Source organism: Rhinatrema bivittatum, chromosome 4 (genome assembly GCF_901001135.1).
Source record: "Rhinatrema bivittatum chromosome 4, aRhiBiv1.1, whole genome shotgun sequence".
In the NCBI taxonomy this organism is placed as follows: Eukaryota; Metazoa; Chordata; class Amphibia; order Gymnophiona; family Rhinatrematidae; genus Rhinatrema; species Rhinatrema bivittatum.
Window position 1 is genome coordinate 291,678,937 of NC_042618.1, and position 21,915 is coordinate 291,700,851.

At 49.1% G+C, this 21,915-nt stretch overlaps 1 protein-coding gene across 2 annotated transcripts in view; it reads left to right on the plus strand.

Moving 5' to 3' along the window:
* The window catches only part of EIF2AK4 (eukaryotic translation initiation factor 2 alpha kinase 4), a 546,008-nt gene that overhangs the window by 22,283 nt on the left and 501,810 nt on the right, over positions 1-21,915 (plus strand). For both annotated transcript variants that reach the window (XM_029600187.1, XM_029600189.1), the window contains exon 5: positions 20,184-20,264. In XM_029600187.1, the coding sequence (XP_029456047.1) occupies positions 20,184-20,264 (81 nt within the window). The remainder of the gene's footprint in view (positions 1-20,183; positions 20,265-21,915) is intronic.

Here is a 21,915-nt window from a genome sequence, read left to right on the forward strand (position 1 = left end):
CTAGCTTAGTAGAGCTTTGACTCTACTGAGCATGCATGGGATTTCCCTCCCATATGCTGCATGATGATTCCCTCAATCTGTGCTACTGCATGGTTGTCTACACTCTCTCTTTTCTGCCTTTTGGTGGTGTTTTTCTCTATCTTTTTCAAACACTGCTTCTGTAAATAAAAAAAAAATATAACTAATATTTTGGTTTCCTTAGTTTCCAAGAAGTCTGTGGTTAGTAGCCAAGGATGCCTCCCGGTGGGGCATCCTAATTGAACCCTTCTGTACCATGTTGAACTGGTGTTCTTGAGCAGGGTTCCCCCTCCCTATGGTGCCAGTCTCCAGATCCTTCTAGCCTTTGGGCTGAGCAGGCTGTAAGAGCCCCAGGATCACACCGTTGCAAAATTGTGTTGATGCATGAATACATCAATACAGAAACACATCTGGAAACTTTGATACATGAGCCTATCGATATAAAAATCGTTCTGGCATGTTCGATGCAGAAACATGCCCAGCACCCAGCACAAAAATGCATCCAGTGCTGTTGATGCACAAGCATGTCAAAGCTCAAACACATCAAATAAAAAAAGCACCTCTGGCGAAGTTGAATCACAAATGTGCCTGGTGCCTTCGATGCAAAAACATGTTCAGTATGGTTACTGTACGAGAACATCAGTGCAAAAAGATGGGTTGATGCAGGAGCATGTCTGGCAGCCGTTCTGCATGTGCACCAGTACATCTAGTGATTTAGGGTTCCTGTTACTGCTTTGTTGAGGTATTGCTTTATCTAAGCACTCGAGGCATTTGGATCTGTTTAGATACTCAGGACATCCAGCTTCATTAGGGGACTGTGCCTGGAAGTGTTTGGTGCCACCAGCATAGAAGTCAAGGCCACCCCACCCAGGGATCCCCCTCTTAATCTGGGAGTGCCACACGGACCCATGGATTTGGTAAAGATTATCTTTACATCTTGGCAGGATGGGCATTTCATTCCCACTAGTGGAATCCCTCCACTTCCATGTCACAATTTCAGTTTTGCCAGTCATGGAAGTTATTCCTGCTCCGGTGGGCAAACCATTCCCTGCTCTCAGGGAGTTCAGCTTCTTCTCACCATTTCAGAGAAGGTCTATATGGATTCTTTCAGTCCCACTACCTGTTTTGCCTGAATATTCATCTCAACCTGAAGTCCTATTAATTATTTGGGACCTGTAATGGGAATGTGAGGCAATCTAGCCTCCTGTCCTTCTGCAGTTTTTTCCAACACCACCCAGGACAAGGACCTCAGGTTGTTGGTCAGTTTCGGGAAGAAAATTATCCAGACTTCAATATTCATTGCCTGTGTTTGCAACTCTTCCTTTGTATATGGTACAATACTTTTTAACAGCAGGCTCTTCTGAATCCTGTAGAGTATTCAGAGCCTGTGTGAGAAATGGCTAAGGTCAGGTTCCTAAGAAATCAGGGGGATTTCCAGAATTTTACAGTGTTAGGGAGAAGTTCTAAATAAATGTTTCCTAGCGTGTAGACAGATGAACTCAGGACCAGTGGGTTTATGCTCCCCTGCTAGCAGATGGAGATGGAGCAAGCTGACGTCACAGGATACATAATTCTGCAGTGGCCCCAGCCTACCAGTATTCTCCATCTCCAGCAGATGGACTTAGCTGCTAGTTCAGCTGAAAGGCAGCGGGTGCAGGAGGTCAAGTGCGGCGGTGACAGCAGATGTCCTCTCCCCTCGCAGGCGGAGACAATCTCTGTACTCAGCTGGTAAGCACTGAGCTCAGGTAAGGTTTAAAAAAAAAAAAGAGTAAGTTTTACCTGAATCAGACACAGAGGGGTTTCAGGACTTCCTCCGGTCTCTGTTCTCTGCGCGCTCTGCTTATGTTTGTTCCCGCTCCAGTTGGGGTTGAGGAACTGGACAGCCTGGTGGGTTGAGTGGCCCCCTGTGGGCTAGGCCCCGCACTTAGGCTTTTTTCTTGCATGCCACGAGGTAGGCCACAGCGACCGTTTTCGCTGCTCTTGTGCATGTTATACTGCCCTCTATAGGCTGTCAGTGTGTGCAGTGTGTCGGCTTTGTGCATTCGTTGTGCGCCTGGTTTTTGGGTGCACTTTTTACGCGCACAAACTTTTTTATGCGCTTAATTTGGTACACAGGTCGTGCAAGAAGCCTTAGCGTCTTCCTATTTGTGTGGTCTGTCATATTAGGGCTTCTCAGCATGACTTGGCTTCTAACCTGTGTCAGTGCTGCTCAGACACTTAGGGATAATTGTCTTCCTCGGATTTTGCTAAGCCTGGCTTTTCCCATTCTGATGATGGGTTGGTGACGGCCTTGACTGGGGGGACGCCAGATTTTGGTTCTCCCTTGACTGGCTTCTCCGCTGGCGAGGTCAGTTCTGTAGGTCCAGCTCCAGTTCCTACTGGGCTTGGTCTGGACCCAGCTGCTTTTTCTTGGGTGAAATTTTTTCAAGGCTTACAAGCCTTTCTTCAGGCGCAGTCCCCCGCTTACCCCATTTCTGTCTGGTCGGATCCTCAGCTGGTGGTTCCTCCCTCTTCCAGTCCTATGCTTAAGTGCCAGGGCTTGCCCCGGCTCCTTGCACGTGCTCCTGACAGGAATCTGGATGGCACTAATGATGAGGTTGATCAGGATTCCCTAGAAGATGGGGAAATTCCTCCAGGGCTGGAACCGTATCGAACCATGTTGCGATTCTTTCATAGAGATGAACTGCTGGCCCTGATTTCCCAGACCTTGAAACAGCTGGGTGTTCCTGGTTCAGATGCTATGTCAGAGCCGTGGAAGAATCCCATTTTGGTTTCCTTACGTCAAGCTTCTTGTTTTTTTCCCAGTGATGGATACCATCCAGGAATTGATTGATCTGGAATAGGATGCCCCAGAGGCAAATTTTAAAGGCGGTTGAACATTGGAAGACCTGCACCCCCTGGATCACGGTTTGAGACGGCGTTTGCCTTTTCAAAAAGTGGATGCTGTGGAATGTGCCATGTTTAAGCGGACGACTATCCCCGTAGAGGGTGGAGCGGCCTTGAAGGATTGAGGCTGCTATTAATCAAGCCTTTGAGATAGTGGCGATGAATTTACAGATTGCCTCCTGTTGCACCCTAGTGGTGAGATCTTGTCTGCTTCTCTCTCAGGAGGTAGATGAGTCTGAGGGAATTCCAGAGCGGTTAAGGAGCCTGCTGCCCCCTTTTTAGCAGACACAGACTGTGATTTGGTCCAGACCTTGGCCAGAGGAGTGGTTTTGGTGATGGCTGTCTGGTGTCCTCTGGTTGTGAAATTGGTCAGCTGACCCAGCTTCCAAAGCCAATCTTACCAAGATGCCCTTAAAAGGCTTGCTCTTGTTTGGGAGCGAGTTGGAGAAACTGGTCAGTAAGTGGGGCAAGTCTCCAGTGCCTTGATTACTGGAGGATAAGAAACAGTTACAGCAGTCTTTTGGTATGAGGGGTCATTTCTGGGGTTTCAGGCGTTTTCATCCCTACAGATGGATGACCTTTCAGTGGACTCGGCCTTTCGGTAGATCTCAGGCTTTTGGCCCCGGCAGTCCAAGAGAGGAGCAGGCTCGGGTGGTGGACCTTCCCAATGAAGGTTTGCTGACTCACCTTCTAGAATAGGAAATAAGGGACGTCTCTCTTTCTTATATGAGATGGGTCGAGATCATGTCGGACTAGTGGGTCCTGAAGTTAATAAGTGAAGGGTATGCACTGGAATTTCGCAGTATTCCTCAGGATGTGTTCATGGTGTCCCCTTGCCACTTCCCGCGGAAGAAGCAGGCAGTGGAGTTTACGCTTCAAAAGCTCCTCAGACTGAGGGCTGTGGTTCGGTACCCACGTCTCAAAGAAGTATGGGGCGATATTCCATTTATTTTGTTGTGCCCAAAAAGGAGGGCTCCTTTCATCCCTTCTTGGATCTCAAGAGAGTCCACTGTCACTTGAAGGTGACTAATTTTTTGAACAGAAACCTTACGCTCTAATGATGCCGGTGCAGTTGGGGGAATTTCAGACCACCTTGGATCTGTTGGAGGCTTACCTTCATATTCCTATCCAATTGGAACACCAACACTTTCTGCGTTTTGCGGCGTTGGGGTGCCATTATCAGTTTTGGGCGCTGCCTTTTGTTTAGTCACCGCTCCTAGATCATTTTCCAAGATTGTGGTGGTGGTAGTAGCGGTGGCCTTGTGAAAAGAAGGAATCCCTGTGCCACCCTTATTTGAATGATTGACTGGTTCAAGCCAAGTCTCAGGAAGAGAGCTGCCTAGTGGCACACAAGGTGATCTCCTTATTGCAGGAGCTTGGTTGGATGGCAAGTCTGACCAAGAGCAATCTTCAACCATCCCAGTCTGGGGGTCTGGTTCAACATGGGACAGGACAGAGTTTTCCTACCCGAAGTTCGGATCCAGAGATTGATGTCTCAAGTGCGTCAGTTGATGAACACCATACGCCCGACAGTGTGGTCCTTCCTACAGGTACTCAGTTTGGCAGCTACCATGGAAGTGGTGCCATGGGCAAGGGCACATATGTATCCTCTTCAGCACGCTCTATTTCGTTGGAACCTGCAGTCTCAGGATTATGCGGTTTGGCTCCATTTGTCGATGGAAATCTTCTCCTGCCTACAGTGGTGGTTGTAGGAGGATCTTCTAAGAAAGGGAGTTCCCTTGTCCTCTCCGGCCTGGTTTGTACTCACGAAAGTTGTGAATCTCCGTGGTTGGGGGGCTCACTGTCTGGAGTTAATGGCCCAGGGGTGCTGGAATGCTGAAGAGTCCCGTGGGACATCAATCGCCTGAAGGCCCAAGTGGCACGGCTGGTATGCTTGCAGTTCAGCCACACGCTGTGGAATAAAGTGGTTCATGTGATTTTGGACAAAGTGACGACTGTGGCCTATGTCAATTGCCAGGGAGGAACTATGAGCAGTCAAGTGTTGCAGGAAATAGACCAGCTGATGGAATGGGCGGAAGGTCATCTGCAGATGATTTTGGCCTCTCACATTACAGGAAAAGACAACATAAGAGCTGACTTTCTTAGTAAGGAGAGTCCTGACCCAGGAGAGTGGATGTTGTCAGCCGAGGTGTTTCAGCTAATTGTGGATCACCAGGGCCTTCTGTTCCTAGATATGCTGGTGAATTCTTGAAATGCAAAGGTTCCTTGCTTCTACAGTCGCAGGAGAGATCCATGATCCCTGAGAATAGATGCTGTTGTACAGGTCTGGCTGGAAGACAGATTGCTTTATGCTTTTCCTCTCTGTGGCCTTCAATTTTGTGAACTATCCTGTCCAGCAAGGGCCAGAGGGCTAGTACTCCTGGTGGCTCCGGACTGGCCCAGGCATCCCTGGTATGTGGATTTGCAATGACTCTTGGTGGACGCTCCCCTTCGTCTTTAGCCGCACATGGATCTGCTTCAGCAGGGATCATTTCTTCACGAGGGTCCAACTCTATTCTGTCTTATGGTTTGGCCCTTGAGAGGGCTCGCCTGTTAAAGTGTGGTTATTCCTCTGCGGTGATTGCTACTTTACTCCCGTGCTCGCAAATTCTCCACTACCTTGGCTTATGTGTGGGTTTGGAGAGTCTTTGAGCTCTGGTATGAGGAGCAGGGTGTTCTTTCTTGTTCAGTTAAGATTCCTTTCATTCTGGACTTTTTGCAGGATGAATTGAATAAAGCCTTGGCCCTTAATTCCTTGTAGGCGCAGGTTGCGGTTCTTGCCTGTTTCAGAGGCCTGGTGAATGGTGTTTCCTTGTTGTCTCATCCTGAAGTGGCCCATTTTTTGAAGGGAGTGAAACACCTTAGGCCTCCCTTGAGGTTACCGGTTTCATTGTGGAGTCTTAATTTGGTGCTGGACTTTTTGGCGGGCCCTACATTCCAACCACTGTATAGCCTTTCTTTATGGTTGTTGACTTTGAGGACTATGTTCCTGGTGGCTATATGTTCTGCACGTCGGATTTCTGAGCTGCAGGCGTTGTCTTGGCGTGAGCCGTTCCTTCGGGTGACTCTAGGGTCGTTACAGCTGTGTACTGTTCCATCCTTCTTGCCCAAGGTAGTCTCAGACTTTCATTTGAATCAGTCCATCTCCTTGCCACCCCTGGATAAGGTCAGGGATGCAGATGAGTTTCATCTTTTGCGCTCCTTGGATGTTAAGTGTCTTGTCATGCGGTATCTGGAGATCTGAGTCTTTTCGGAAGACGGATTGCATGTTTGTTCTCCATGGCGGGAGTAAGCAGAGAGCTCCGGCTTTACAGGCTACCATAGCACTTTGCATTAAGAAGGTGGTCATGGCTGCATATGTAGATGCTGGAAAGCCATTGCCTACTCAGGTTAGGGCTCAGGCAGTGTCATGGACGGAGGTTAGTCTGTTGTCTCCCTTTGATATCTGCCGAGCTGTGATGTGATCCTCCTTATACACTATTTCCGGGTTTTATCATCTGAATGTGCAGGCCCAGGAGGATGCAGCCTTTGCACGTGCGGTGTTGACTGGATCTTGGACAGCCTCCCACCCTGTTAGGGAGTAGCTGTGGTACATCTCACAGGTCCTGAGTCTGTCTACACGCAAGGAAATGGAGAAATGAATTACCTGATAATTTCGTTTTCCTTAGTGTAGACAGATGGCAGCTTCCCATCCTTGGCTGCTGCATAAGTGTGCCAGTAGTCCTTCTGTGGGGCTCCGGGTCCCAAGAGGTTACTGGGAAGTTTTCATCCAGACCCTAGCTTGGGGTACCTAGAATCTTAGGTGAGTTCAGTGTTTATGGTTGGTTGAGTAAAGTTCTGATCTTCTATTTTTAATCAAGTTTTTTGCCTGTCTGTCCACAGTTGCTTTTGAAGAGAATACTGGCAGGCTGGGGTCACTGCAGAGTTATGTGAACTGTGATATCAGCTTGTTTCCTCTCCATGTGCTGGCAGGGGAGCATAAACCCACTTGTTCTGAGTCCATTTGTCTACACTAAGGAAAACAAAATTATCAGGTACGGTAAGTAATTTCTCCACTCTCCACAACATCCTATCCTTCCTCCTGGAGGGGGGCCAAATAAGCTCCTTGGTTCTGAAAGATGTGTTTGTTCATATACCCATCCATCCATCTCATGGAAAAAAGTTTTGTGGTGAATTCTCCTCACTACCATTTTAGTTGTTCCTTTTGGGATTCTTAATGGCCTCGAGGAGCTTCACAAAAAGCCTCAGTAGTGGTGGCACACCTCAGTCATTGGGAAATTGGTATCTGTCATTACCTGGATGACCTGGCTGGTGATGGGACCTTCTCAGGCAGCAATATTGAACTCCCTGCTGAGGTCAACCCAGATTCTTTAGTAACTAGTTTTCAGAGAGGTTTATTGGGGCATGGTTAGACTCATCAGAAGCATTCCTTCCGTCAGATTGGGCATTTTGTCTTTTAGCAGTGGTCTCTATCTGGCTGGAATTGAACCCTATTCCAGCCCAAGCACTCCTGGTGTTCCTGAGATACAGGGCAGCAATGATGTATCTGGTCTCCATTAGGGTCCTCCACTTTCAATGTGTTCAGCTGTGTCAGCCCTTGATGCATACAGTAACCTGATGATGAAATAGTCTTCCATTGGTGGATAGATCCAGGAGATAGATGACATTTTTAGAGTTCTGCCTCATCCAGATCCCTGTTCCAGATTGACCTCTTGGAACTATGAGCCATTTGGTAGGTGTTCGTTTTTCTCTTTTGTCCTTCAGAGAGAGATGATTCTTTTCCAAACCAATAATCAAGGGACAGTGTTCCAGATGATCAAAGAAGGGGGACACATGTTCTTGAGCCTCTGCCAGGAATCAGTGAAAATTTTAGGAGTGAGCTTGCTGTCACAGAGCTTATCTCATAGCAACTTACCTTGCCGAGATCTGCAATGTATTGATGGATCATCTCAGCAGGATTTTTCATACCCACCCTTGGTACTTGGGTGTGGCATACAGGCATATTTAACCTCTGGAGTAGCCTGTTAATGGGCTTGTTTGTATCAGAAAGCAAAAAGAAAATCTGCAATTTCTGTCCATTCTTCAGAGCAAGTTCAGATCTGCTCTAGATACTTTCTAGTCAGGTGGGATTCTGATCTGCTATATGCTTGTCGCAGCAGGCTCCCTGAAATTGTTTATCTCTGAGAGATCTGTGTTAGTATTCCTTCTCCCTCTCCTCTTTGGATTTCAGTGCATCATCAGTCAAGCTGTATTTTATGACATTGCTGCTTGCTGCCCTCAGGTGGATGGAAATCTCATTTTCATGCATTCTATGGTCAGATTTCATGAAGGATTTGTATGTATGCAAAGCCTCCTTTGCCATGGGATCTCAACATTGTCTTAACACAAGCAATAAAACCTCTCTAGGATCTGTTGGAATTGGCTTTCTTGAAGTTTCTGACAAGGAAAATGATTCTTCTGGTCATCCTCACTTTGGCTAGAATACTCAGCGGGCTACAAGAATTGGTTTCTCATTCTCCTGACTTAGTGTTCCATAGTAGGTTAGTGCTTCACATTCATCTTAAGTTTTTGCCTAAAGTGGTTGTTGCTTTCCATTTGGTTCATGCCATTGTTCTGCCATGTTGTTTCCAAGTTTTAATGCGTATAAAAGGAAGAAGACTCTGTCTGTTGGATTGGAAAGGAGGCCTTAACCTATTATCTGAGGAGAACTCGACCACGTCGTCATATCCCACAGCTTTTCGTCTCTTCCGATCCCAACAGACTAGGCATGACTGTTAACAAACGCATGTTCCCTGTACATACCCGGATCAGTCCAGACAGCTGGGTTTTACCTCCCATCCAGCAGATGGAGACAGAGCAATTTTGACTGACTCTGTCACTTAATCCGAGGTACCACCTGCAGTCTGCCAGTATTTCTCTGTCTCCAGCAGATAGTGGAGGTGCAAAATCCTGCAGTCTGAGACTTTAAAAAAAACAAACCAGGAAAGAGTACCTGTTATTCAGTTAGCCTCCCAGGGTGTAGCGAGGTCCTGGTGGGAACGTCCCCCCTGGTATTCGGGGCAGGAGAGCTGTTGGTTGGGGATCCTTCTGCAGCTCCCAGAGCCTTGCCGCCATTCAGGGTGACACTAGGGTCCCAGTTCACTCATTCTGTGAGGATTCAAGTGAGCCTAAGTTGCTTTTTAAAGATATTAAAAAAAAAAAAAAAAAAAAAAAGGTTGCACGTTTGTGTGCTTCTTTTTTGGTATGTCTCTGCTTTTCCTGTGCGGCAGCAGCTCTCCAACCCTCCCCCCACCCCCCGGCAGGCAATTTTACTTTTGGGGCTGCGATCGCTTCCCGACCACCATAACACCACGTGGGACAGTGTGCAGTGCCTGCGGGGATGCGCGTGTGCTCGCTGCCTCCCCGGGGGGAGGGTCCGTCTAGCGCGGATAAGGGAGAGAGATCAAGGAAGCCCCGCGAGCCTGGGAGGCTTTCTGCGTTGTGGCAGCCCCCAGAGGGAGGACCCTTTCCCGCTGGGCACGGGAATGGAGACCATTTTGTCCACATTCAGGGCTGCCGCGGGGGGAGGGGGATTTCCCACCTCCGTTGTCGCTGCAAGCTAGGGCCTCTGGCAGGGGCCGGGCATCCCATATGGGTTCTGAACCAGGCGTCGGAGAGCCTGAGGAGCTCTCCGATTCTTCTTCCTCCTCCTCCTTCGTTTGCCTCGGACTTCATGCGTTTCATGCAGAAGGTGTTCAAAGCTGGCAAGTCAGCCAAGCAGCACCGAGGCAGGTCTACTAAGAGGGCAGGGGTTCCTGTCAAGCGCAGGAACCCGAAACAGTGGCAGATGAGGTCTTCTCTGCTCGTGCCGATAGCAGACACCTCCTTGGAGGGTTTGAGACTGGATGATGAGCAGGACCTCTCGGGGATGGATCCTGTGCTGGGTCCTCGGTATCCGGACCGTGATTCCTCACAGGCATCTGCAGTCGAGGGAGATGATCCCAAGGTGGTCAGACTGTTCTTCAGGGAGGAGCTAAGCCCGCTAATTCCAGCAGTCTTGGAGGAGCTGGGTATTTACAATCCTCCTGAGAGCGCAGAGCTTAGCGCAGTAAACCAGTTATGGTGAGGCTCCGAGGTCCCACCAGGAGTTTCTTTTCCATGACTGCCTTGCTTTTCTGGGAGTGGGATACCCCGGACACAGGGCTGAAGGTCACGCGTGCCATGGACAAGTTGTATCCGCTTCCAGAGGAAGTGCTGGACTTCCTGAAGATACCTAAGGTGGATGCTACTGTGTCAGCAGTCACTAAGAAAACGACCGTTCTGGTCACTGGCGTGACGGCACTCAAGGATCTTCAGGATAGAAAGCTGGAGGGTCACCTTAAAAAGATTTTTGAAGTGTCAGCGCTGGGTGTCCGAGCTGCAATGAGTAGCAGTTTTTTGTTGAGAGCAAGCCTACACTGGGTTCAGCAGCTGCAGATGGACAGGTCTTTATCACCCTTGGAGTCCGGTCAGGCTGAGCGCTGGAAGCTGTCGTGGCCTATAGTGCGGATACTCTTTATGAACTTCTACATACGTCGTCCAGGACCGAGGTAGCAGCAGTGTCAGTTGCAGACTCTTCTAGTTGAGGAATTGGGCGGCGGATATTTCCTCCAAGTCTCATCTTGATTCACTGCCTTTCAAGGGGAGGCTGCTTTTCGGAAAGGACTTGGAAGAGATGATCAAGTCCCTCGGAAAGAACAAGGTACATAAATTGCCAGAGGAGAGGGCGGCAGGTGGGAGAGAGATAGGAGACAGTGTTATGAATCTGAGAAAGGAAGAGAAGACAGCCATGTAGGGGAGGGGGAGCGAGGCTATCTTTAGACTTGGTGTTTCCCTATGCTATCTGAGGGAAATGGTACCCTTGAAAAGGAGGTGGTGAAAGAATCAATCTGTGGATTGAGGTGTGCTCCTTGAATGCTCTATACCTGAAGGATAGAAAGAAGAGATAGCTGCAAAGGGAGGAAAAACACAAGACTGTGAAAGGAAGGGAACAGGATTACTATCTTACCTAGGTCAATCCAAAGAGTCTGGCCTAGCTCTGGTTTTGCTCCATTCCATGAATGGAAATGTACTTCTATTTTTCTTACATGATTCAGAATTGTAGCTCTGTCCAATGGGGGGAAAAGGATCTTTAGTTTGAAGTAGGTGCGATGGTAACTAGGAGGGAATACAGGAGGAAAGATCTAGTAAAGGGAAGTAGGGAAAAATAGAGGGGAGATGGATTGAGAAGGGCAAGAAATAGAAATAAGATGAGATGAATAACATTGGGGGAGCAGAGCCAGGAAAAATAAGACTTTTTTATTTTTTCTACTCAACTAATATGAACGGAGCAAAACAGCACTAACTCCTAGGACTCAAATAGCAGCACCCCTACCTATGAAAAGGCAATACTACAAATATGCAAAATGCCCTAGAACACCAATACAGCTCCTGTTGGGAGGTAAAGGGTGGAAAACAGCTGGACAGATCCTTGCAAAGATCCTGTAATACTACCTGCAACACTCCTTACCTCCCCAGCGACGCCTCCTTTGACATAGCTTCCAGTACGATGCTGCATTCAATGGCTCTGACTAGGAGGCAGACTGCAATCTTTGAGCCTTTTTAGGACATGTCTGGGACTTCCTGTAGCGTTGGCTGATGACATTATCACTGTCTTGAGATGTAAGGAAGCTCAGTGTACCTAGCCAGTGCCTCAGCAACAGGTTCTTTCATGGATTCCTTTGGCTAGTTGGTGTCACTTTCCTGGTCTTGACTCGTGTTCCTGCTTGTTTGCCTGCCTGTTTGCTCTGTTCCTGACCTTTCCTGCTTCCTGCACTGCTTTATTCCTGTCCTGCTTCCTGCCTGCTCTGTTTGTCCATTGCCTCAGATTGACTTCTCATTGTTAACCCAGCTTGAACCTCAATTTTGCTTTGCTTGCTGCCTGCCTTTACCTCAATTGTCTCCGCCTTTGAACACTGCCTGCCCTGATCTTAGCCTGCCTTCCATTTCTGCCTGGACGCTGGCTGTCCCAAACATAGCCAGCAACATATCAACTGCTGCCCACTGGAGCCTAGTCCATGCTCGCATGCGCTAGGCTGCATCAATCCGACCCACTAACAGAATATCTCACTTCGGTTACACACACAGAATACTTTTTTTACTTTTTATTTTTAGCCGCTTTATGCATACGTGTACAAATTGTCATGTCAAAATTTCCTGAATATTATAAGATAGAATTGAGATCAAAGAAAAAGACTATGATGGTAGAGAGACTGCAAGGCCTGCCTAGTCTGTCCCTTTTCCCTTCCTGTTGAAATACTGCAGGCCCTTCTTCATCTCATTGTATCCATGCTTCCCTATCACCAAGCATCAGCTTTGTTTCTTGAATTTCGAGTTGCCTTTGCCTCCATCTCCAATGGGAGACTGTTCATGCATTTAGTCCTCCCTATGAAAATATTCAAAAGATTTTGGGTATTTTCATATTCATTGCAGTTTAAAAAAAACCCCCACAAAACTCCCCAAAAAGGCCTCCCTTTGCTCTCTACCATCCTCCTGCCCTTCCACAATTTCACCTGGGGCTTGGGACTTCTGACCCCCACTCCCACCTGGGGCTTACTGCTGTTACTACTTAACATTTATATAGTGCTACAGAACAGCAGCGCTGGGCCTCCCCATTAAATTTGCCGGTGAATGGGAGCTCCCATACCGGCCCCCAATTACTCCCTTCCCAGATTCTTCTCAACGAATGGGTTTTGCTCCCTTTAGGCTGGAGTGAAGCCCATTTGTTTCAGCCTTTGGTCTGGAAATTTAAAAATAACACCGTTCACTTGGAGGCTAGTGCCATTTTTAAAGTTCTGTACCTGGGAAGGGGCAAGTAGGCTTCGCTTTTGCCCTTTAGGTTTTGAGAAGGACCAGAGAAGGTGGTAAGTAGGGGCTGAGATAGGAACTACTCAGCAAATGTGAATGTGGGGGATGGGAGGAATTCCTTAGATGGCATTTATATTGGAGGGAATGGGGGTTGGAGTGGCCCGGGGGGGCCCACCTAGACCTAGGGTTAAATTGTGTCAGGGCAGGAGGCCCTTTTAAAGAAACTTTTGTGGGCTTTTAAATTTATTTTTTTCTGTGGGGGTGTTGGCATACAAACTAAACTGAAAAAACTATTAAATAAACTGAAGAAACGAACCTCTCGCCCCACCCCATGACAGAGCACATATCCACCTTAAGGACCTCTTCCAGGTATCTGATCCAGTCCACCTTAAGGCTGCGTGTAGTAAGGGATTATGGTCCCAGGGAGGCTCCTACAGCTGAGGGTAAGAACTAGGGGCCTAGAAGGCTTAGACAGGAGGGGCAGCTCCTGCTTAATGGAAGTGTTTGTGAAATGAATTGAAACTGTGAGTACAGAGGGTTTAGGCAGCCCCTGAGAATAGCTGGCCTGAGATTATTTAGGAAATTATGACGCTAAAGTTTAAATGTGGAATGCTGTTTAAACACTGCAAATAAAAGCACTTAAAGGAAAAGTTTTGACTGCTCATGTGTTGAAAAGTTTTGATTGCTCATGTGTTGTCACACCCTCCAAAAAAGAAAAAAGAATTGAATTAAAAACTTAGAGGCTGCATGTTCCTGTTCAGCACCCTTTCTGTGAATAAATATTTTCTTGTATCAAAAGGAGAAAATAAAAATACAAACTTAGAAATAATATAAAATTATTTTGTGTCATTTTAAATTTTGCCATGTGGCTAAGTGTTTTAAATTTTTTACAAAAGGGAAGTATGGACATGGGATGAAGACCCAGGGCCTGGGCCTAGTGTGATCTGTGCATGAACTAGATGTGAACTTTCTCTCTTCCACACACTTGCTCTCACACACTCGGGAAAAGACATTTCTTTCTCAATCTCCATCCCCACCAATGCTCTTCTCTCAGTTCCCTGTACGTACCGGATCAGTCCAGACTCCTGGGTTTTGCCTCCGCACCAGCAGATGGAGACAGAGCCAAACTTGTCAGGCTCCGTATATATACCAGGGTGCTACCCACAGCCTGTCAGTATAACTCTGTCTCCAGCAGATGCGGGGTGCTTAACGCACAGTCTCGTCTGAACCAAATTGGGTTTAGTGTTAGGGGAGTAAGGGTTTTAGATTGGATTTGTCCTCCCTTTCTCCTTTTTAGTAAAGTTTAAAAAAAAAATAAATTTCACTTTCTTCTTTCAGCAGCTAGTCCAGTGGTTCGGACCTGAACCTCCCATGGGGTTGTTAGGTCCCGAGGGGGCCATCCCCCCTGGTTGTGGGGCTGCTGTGGCCTAGGGTCGAGGACCCTGCGGTGAGAACCGGCCCAGCCAGGGTGATACCGGGGAGCCTGGCTCACTCACCCCACTCACTCACCCCAACCAGGCCGCTTCAGCACTCGCCAGGGGACAGCGTCTTTGTAAAAAAAAAAAAAAAAAAAAAAAAAAGGTAGGTGCAGCAGCCAGCAGCGTGGCCCGTCCCGCCATGCCACGTGGCGCGTCCCGCCATGCCACGTGGCGCAGCCTGCGGGTCAGCGCGCGCGGCTGTCCAGGGATGGGCTGTGTTCAGCCTGCATTCCTGGCGACAAGGGGACTTTGGGGCTCGCGCGGGGGGGGGGGGGGGCGGTAGTCAGGCGGAGCGCTCTGACAGTCATGGTTGGAGCCCCCTCCGCGCATCTTCCTAAACGGCTCCAGACAAGCGCGCCAAAAGCCGCCATTTTGCTGCCAGTTTCGCTGGCAGCCCCGATCACTTATCCACCGTCGGGGGGGGGGGGGAAGGAACTCGCCCCCTCCCTTTCGCCGCAGCGGCCAGTTCCTGGGCCAGCCTCCCCCGTGGGTCTCTCGGGGGAAGGGGCAGGACACGATACAGGAACTGAATCAGACGTCTCCTGCTCCCCCTTCTTCTCTGAGTTCATTTTGGCCATGCATAGGGCTTTTAAGGCCCGCATGGCCCGCAAACATCCTGCAGCGGCGCAGAGTAGGCCCGAGGGGTCTCAACCGGTAGATAAGGGACACCCCTGTCGGGAGGCCACGGCGGGACCTCCAAGAGCAAAAAGGTCCCTGAGGGGCCTTCCCCCACAGGAGGATTTGGATTCTTCAGAAGACCCGTCGGACCATGAGGATTTGGAGGGCCAGTCACCACCCCCGAGGGGGGTAGAGGGAGACGGGGCCACGTCGCCAGGGCCGAAGAGGCAGAGTCAGACTTCGGAGGGCGATGATCCCAGGGTTATCCATCTCTTTAGGAGAGACGAACTGGGACCCCCTCATTCCTGCAATCCTGGAGGAGTTAGGCATTGCCACCCCTCCAGAGGAGAGTCTAGGCTCGGTTCCATGGATCCGGTGTTGATGGGCCTGAGCGGGCCCCCTATGACCTTTCCCTTCCATTTTTCAGCTACGGATTTGCTGTTTCGGGAGTGGGACACTCCGGACTTGGGATTGAAGGTCACGAAGGCTATGGATAAGCTTTACCCATTGCTGGAGGACGCCTTGGAAGTTCTGCGGGTCCCTAAGGTGGACGCAGCTGTTTCCGTGGTCATGAAGCGAACTACCATTCTGGTCACGGGTACCATGACTCTGAAGGATCTCAAGTGGGAGGTTCAATTGAAGATCTTCGAGGTCTCGGCGCTAGGGGCCCGGGCGGCAATTTGTAGTAATTTCGCGCTCAGAGCTGGCCTACACTGGGTGCAGCAGCTCCTTGCCAATGAGGGCCTGTTGGAGGAGGAAGCCCGACAGGCAGCATGCCTGGAGGCGGTAGTGGCGTATAGCGCGGATGCCCTGTATGACCTTCTTCGAACTTCGGCGCGCTCCATGGTTTCTGCCGTCTCGGCGAGGCGACTGCTGTGGTTGTGGAACTGGGCTGCGGATGGAGCATCCAAGTCCAAGTTGGGCTCCTTACTGTTTAAGGGTAAGCTGTTATTCGGGAAGGAGTTGGACGATATGATTCAGTTACTGGGAGAGAATAAATGGTATTGTCTTCCAGAGGACAGAGCATGCCCCAGGTCATCCTTCTCCTCTAGGTCTCGTTTCAGGGGAAATCGTAGAGCCCGTACCTCTCACCCGGGTACTTCCTCCTCCTCCTCCTCCTCCTTCCGCTCGGGAGGGGGCCAGCAGCAGACTCAGTCCTTTCGGGGCAGACGTTTTGGCAGGCCTGGTTATTCCCAATCCCCTGCCGGTGTTAAGTCCGCGCAATGATGTCCGGCCGGGCCATTCCTCGGTACCCAGGGTAGGGGGGCAGGTTGTCTCTCTTCTACGAGGAATGGACCAGGATCACGTCTGATCAATGGGTACTCTTGGTGATAAAACATGGCTCGCCTTAGATTTTGCATGCCAGCCCTGCCCGCGATATTTCCCGTCGCCTTGCGGAAACGCAGACAAGCGTCAAGAGATCCAACAGACCTTGGAGCGGCTACTGGCTCTGGGAGCGATTGTGCCGGTTCCACATCGGGAGCAACGAAGAGGACATTACTCCATTTATTTCGTCGTTCCAAAGAGGGAAGGGACCTTCCGGCCCATTCTAGATCTCAAGGGCGTCAACAGGTGCCTGTGGATTCCGCGTTTTCGCATGGAGACGTTGCGTTCTGTCAACGCTTCAGTGCGTCCGGGGGAATTCCTGGCGTCCCTGGATCTCATGGAAGCATATCTTCACATTGGGATCAGAGAGGATCACCAGAGACACCTTCGGTTCTACGTATTGGGGAAGCACTATCAGTTTCAAGCCTTAACATTTGGTCTGGCCACAGCTCCCAGAACCTTCACCAAGATTATGGTGGTCGTGGTGGTGCAGCTTCGGTGAGAAGGATTGTTGGTACACCCATATCTGAACGATTGGTTGATCCGGGCGAAGATGGAGTCCCTCTGTTGGTCGGCAATCTCTCGAGTACTCCAGCTGTTGCGTTCCCTGGGATGGGTAGTGAACACCGCCAAGAGTCATCGCATTCCCTCTCAGTCTCTGGAGTTTTTGGGAGCGTTGTTCAATACTCGCCGAGGGGTGGTCTTCCTCTCGTTGGAGCATTGTCGCAAATTACAGGGGCAGGTTTTTGCCTTGCTTCTGATGCAGCCACCAATGGTTTGGGATTATCTACAGATGATAGGTTCAATGGCGTCCACCCTGGATCTGGTTCCCTGGTCCTTCGCGCACATGCGGCCCTTACAGTCCGCGTTGCTCTCCCATTGGAGCCCAGTGTCCAAACAATTTTACCTTCCGTTACCATTGACGCAGCCGGCTCGTCTCAGCCTAGGGTGGTGGCTGTGCTCGACCAATCTTCACCGGGGAGTGCCTCTCATGACGCCGGACTGGACGGTGGTCACCATGGATGCGGGAGTGGTTTGCTTACGGAAGTCGTTTCAGGGACGCTGGTCTGCGACAGAGTCTCACTGGTCGATCAATCGGCTGGAGACCAGGGTGGTGCGACTGGCATTGCACCGCCCTGGTTCGGGGAAAGTCGGTCAGGGTTCTCTCCGACAATGCGACCACAGTGGCCTACATCAATTGTCAAGGGGGAACCAGGAGTCAACCGGTGGCCTTCGAAGCTCGCCTTCTGATGCAGTGGGCGGAGCGTCATCTGGTCAGCATAGCGGCATCCCATATCGCAGGGGTCGACAACGTGCACGCGGACTTCCTGAGCCGTCATCAACTCGACCCAGGAGAGTGGGAACTGGCGGACAGGGCTTTCAACTCATCTGCAACAGATGGGGCATGCCGGCCATGGATCTGATGGCGACCCTTCCAGAATGCCAAAGCCCCAAGGTTCTTCGCCCGTCAAAGAGAGACAGGGGCGGAAGGAGTGGATGCCTTGGCTTGCCCTGGCCAACAACAATTCTGCTGTATGTCTTCCCTCCTTGGCCGCTGATTGGCAGGATCCTTCGTCGCATAGAGGCCCATCCATCCGAGGTCATTCTGGTGGCCCCCGAATGGCCACAGTGGCCCTGGCTTGCAGATCTCGTCAATCTAGCAGTGGAGGGGCCGCTGAGGTTTCCGTACCTTCCGGATCTCCTCCGTCAGGGTCCCGTGTGTTTCGATCAGGTAGATCGCTTTTGTCTAGCAGCATGGCTTTTGAAATGCGCCGTCTAAAGAGCAAAGGCTATTCGGACGCAGTGATTTCTACTTTGTTGAGATTGCGCAAGAAGTCGACTTCCTTAGCGTATGTACGAGTGTGGAAGGTCTTCGAATTTTGGTGCATGGAGCGTTCGATCCCCTCTACCCGGGCATCTGTTTCCGCCATTTTGGCCTTTCTACAAGATGGTTTAGCTAAAGGTCTATCCTGTGGTTCTTTGAGAGTACAGGTAGCGGTTCTTAGGTGCTTTCGGGGGTTTCTCGAAGGGAGACCCCTGGCGGCGCATCCTGATGTGGTCCGGTTTTTGAAGGGGGCGAATCAGTTGCGACCGCCCATGAAGGTTCCGTGTCCTTCCTGGAACTTGAATGTGGTTCTCAAGGACCTATGTGCTCCTCCTTTTGAGCCGTTAAAAAGGTCGACTCTCAAGGACCTTACGTTGAAGACTGTTTTCTTGGTGGCGATCGCGTCCGCTAGAAGTGTGTCAGAGCTTCAGGCCTTGTCCTGTAGGGAGCCTTTCTTGCGGTTCTCTGAAGCAGGAGTCTCTCTGCGCACGGTTCCCTCGTTCCTTCCGAAAGTGGTCTCTTCATTTCATTTGAATCAGTCGGTGGATCTTCCCTCCTTTTCGGATATCACTGGGGCGGATCCTATTTCGAGGGATCTGAAGAAGTTGGATGTGCGTAGAACGCTGCTCTGATACTTGGAAGTCACTAATGACTTTCGTTTATCGGATCACCTGTTTGTACTTTGTCAGGGTCCAAGAAGGGGCCATATGGCCTCCAAGGCCACCATTTCTCATTGGTTGAAGGAGGCCATAGGTTCCTCATATCCACTCAGTGGAAGGCCTCTACCACAGGGTCTCAAGGCCCATTCGACGCGTTCCCAGGCGGCTTCCTGGGCAGAGTGTATGCAGATTTCGCCGCTGGAGATCTGCAGGGCTGCAACTTGGAAATCATTGCATACTTTTGCACGTCATTATCGCCTGGATGTCCAGGGCTCAAGGGAAGGCAACTTCGGAGCTGGCGTTTTAAGAGCAGGCCTCTCCGGATCCCATCCCAAGTAGTCTCAGCTCTGGTACATCCCAGGAGTCTGGACTGATCCGGTACGTACAGGGAAAAGAAAATTAGGTCTTACCTCTGATAATTTTCGTTCCTCTAGTACCAAGGATCAGTCCAGAGTCCCACCCTCAATCCTCTCTTCAGTCTCTGAGAGTCCGCTGTGTTTTTCCTTATGTGAGGATGTTGGGGGACTTTTCATGTAGTTCAGTTGTTATATGTTTGTATTTCTGTTTCTGGAGCAGGTCTCTCGTTGGGGACAGTGAGCTCAGGGTTCTCCGGTTGTTATTCCGGTATTTAGTTAGTTTTCAGTTCAGGGCTTTCTGCTTTGACATTACGTTATACTGACAGGCTGTGGGTGGCACCTTGGTATATATACGGAGCCTGACAAGTTTGGCTCTGTCTCCATCTGCTGGTGCGGAGGCAAAACCCAGAAGTCTGGACTGATCCTTGGTACTACAGGAATGAAAATTATCGGAGGTAAGACCTAATTTTCTTTTGTCTGCCATCTTAGTGCTGGGGGTTGAGCACTTGTGGGACCTGGGGTAGGTAGAGAACATTTTTTATTTTTTTTAATCTCTGCCTTCCTTCCCCAACCCTAGAGCTCCCAAATCTACTCCTAGACCCTTTTGGTCCTCAAATCCCATTCGTCCTGTAAATTATCCAGTCTAGCAATTCTCCCCCTCTTTCCTTGGCCAGTAAGGCACAGACTGCCTCTTTGAGTTGGAGTCAGCTGGCTTTCTTCAGCCTCCTTGTCAGATTAGAGGGGCTGGAGGACAGCTCAAAAGCATGGCCTGCTCTTTGCTGCCTCAGTGATTTGATGGGAGGGAGGAAGGGAACAGGATTGTATACTCTACTCAGTCCTCTCTCCCCTCAGCTGCACTGCTTCTGATCCCTGCACACTGTCAGAGAACAGCAGTTGCAGGTAAGTAATCACACTCAACTTATCAGGATTTTTTAAAATGTTATCTTCTATCTAAAATGAGAAATGCATGACATTTTTCTTACCCTCAATCTCCAAGCTTCCCCACCTATAACTCTATATCTTTGCTGGAGCCCACAGGTAGTGCTGTATTATAAATGTGTAACTTATCTGTCTGCCAACTTCTGCATTTCATTATCAGTGGAACCTTCTTAAAGCAGCTCCGACCCTTAGATAATGTCAATATTTATTCCAGAAATTGGAAATCTTGAATGAGATTCAGAGAAGGGAAGAGGAAAAAAGAGAAGAAAAAAAAAAGAAAGAAATGGCTAAGCAGGTAGAGTATTAAAAGTTTGGAGAATTGGAGCTATGTGCCTTGTTACTCAGTGGTCCACCTGCCTGTGTGATGTTTTTATGAAATGGTCCTAGGATCCCTGAGAATTAGAAGTTTGAAAACCTAGGTTTGGGTGAATATTTAGCATATTAAGCATGCTAATCAGAAGGAAAGTTCCAGTGATGATTTTATAAATGAATAAAATAGATTCCTCGTTTTCCAGCCAGACAAGTCCAGACACATGGGTTATGCCTCCCAACCAGCAGATGGAGACAGTGACTAATAGGTTTGCTGACTTCAGCCTGCCAGTATTCTCTGTCTCCAGAAGATGGCCGGCAAGCATGCTGTGCTGTGAGCTGAGGCCTGGTGAAGAAAATAGAAATTTGGATGGCAGCTCCTGAGCTGAAAGTCGTGTACTCTTTCCTTGGTTGAGCACGGCCAGGGGACTTCCAGTTGTTGGAACAGGATTTTCCTTGGCTAATGTTGCTAGAATTAACCTTTACTCCCTCCCCATGCTTTTTTTCTCCTCGCCTTAAAAAAAAAAAAAAAAAAAAAAAAAGTCTAAACCAGGATCCCCTGTCTATTTTTTCCCTCCCTTTTCCTGAACTCTATGCCATGCCTGTAAAAACTGTAAAAAAAAAAAAAAAAAAAAAAAAAAAGGCAGAAGAATGGTTTGCCGTTTGAGGAACTGTAAACTAAGGGAGGAAATGATGACCTCTCAGGTGTGCAGGAAGTGTTCAGTTTGCAATGCATATGTATTGCACTTTTAGGCACTGGGAGGGGGAAGCCTCTGTAAATCTTGTGGGGTGGAAAGGGGGAGAGTGCAGAGCATGGAGCCATCTGCCCTGGGAGGCCCGCATAGACAGGATCATCTGTATGCCATTCCCACCGGCGTACTTGCTGCTGTGGAGGGGACAGTGGCCATATTAGAACTGTGAGAATGGAGTAACTCAGAGCAGGGACCTCCTACGCTGGTTCCTGTGGATATCGCAGCAGTCTGGTCTGCAGTTCCTCCAGGGTGGAATTAAAAGGAGCAGCTTCCATTTCTTCAGCTGAAGATGTGATTCTTTTCTCTTCTGGGTCTCTATTCCCATGGAGTTTGTGAAGTTTGCATCATGTCCTTTTCTTTAGGACAGAGGCATCTCCAGATTTCCCTTCTGAGTGATACTGTCCCCGGGAACTCCTTTTAGGTATCCAGAGCAAAAGAATGAAAAAAAAAAGTAGAAAAGGATTGGGAGGGGAGAAAATTCTGCATGTTTCGATCTGTCACTTGAGGACCTTAAGGTTTTAAGGGAAAGTGGCAGTGAGGGAAAGTCGGAGGAAGAGGAATGTTTCCCTAGGGGAGAGGATAATTAGCTATGTTTGGTTGTGCCACAAAGAGGAACTTTGTCCCATAGATTTACAATCCCTAAGAATGCTGGATATAGTGGAAAAAAATAAAAAAAGAGGATAGGAGTTTAAGGAAACTATTGAAAGTGATTTCCATTGGCTTAGATAAGACTGATCTCTGTGTAATTAGATACACCAACGTTAAATTTTAAAGAGGGTAAGACTATGGGGAGGCTGTATTCTCTCTTGGCTCAGGAAAGGGAAAAGCTGGAATTTTCTCAAGTGGACGCACTCATTTATGCTGTCACTAAGAGGACCACTATTC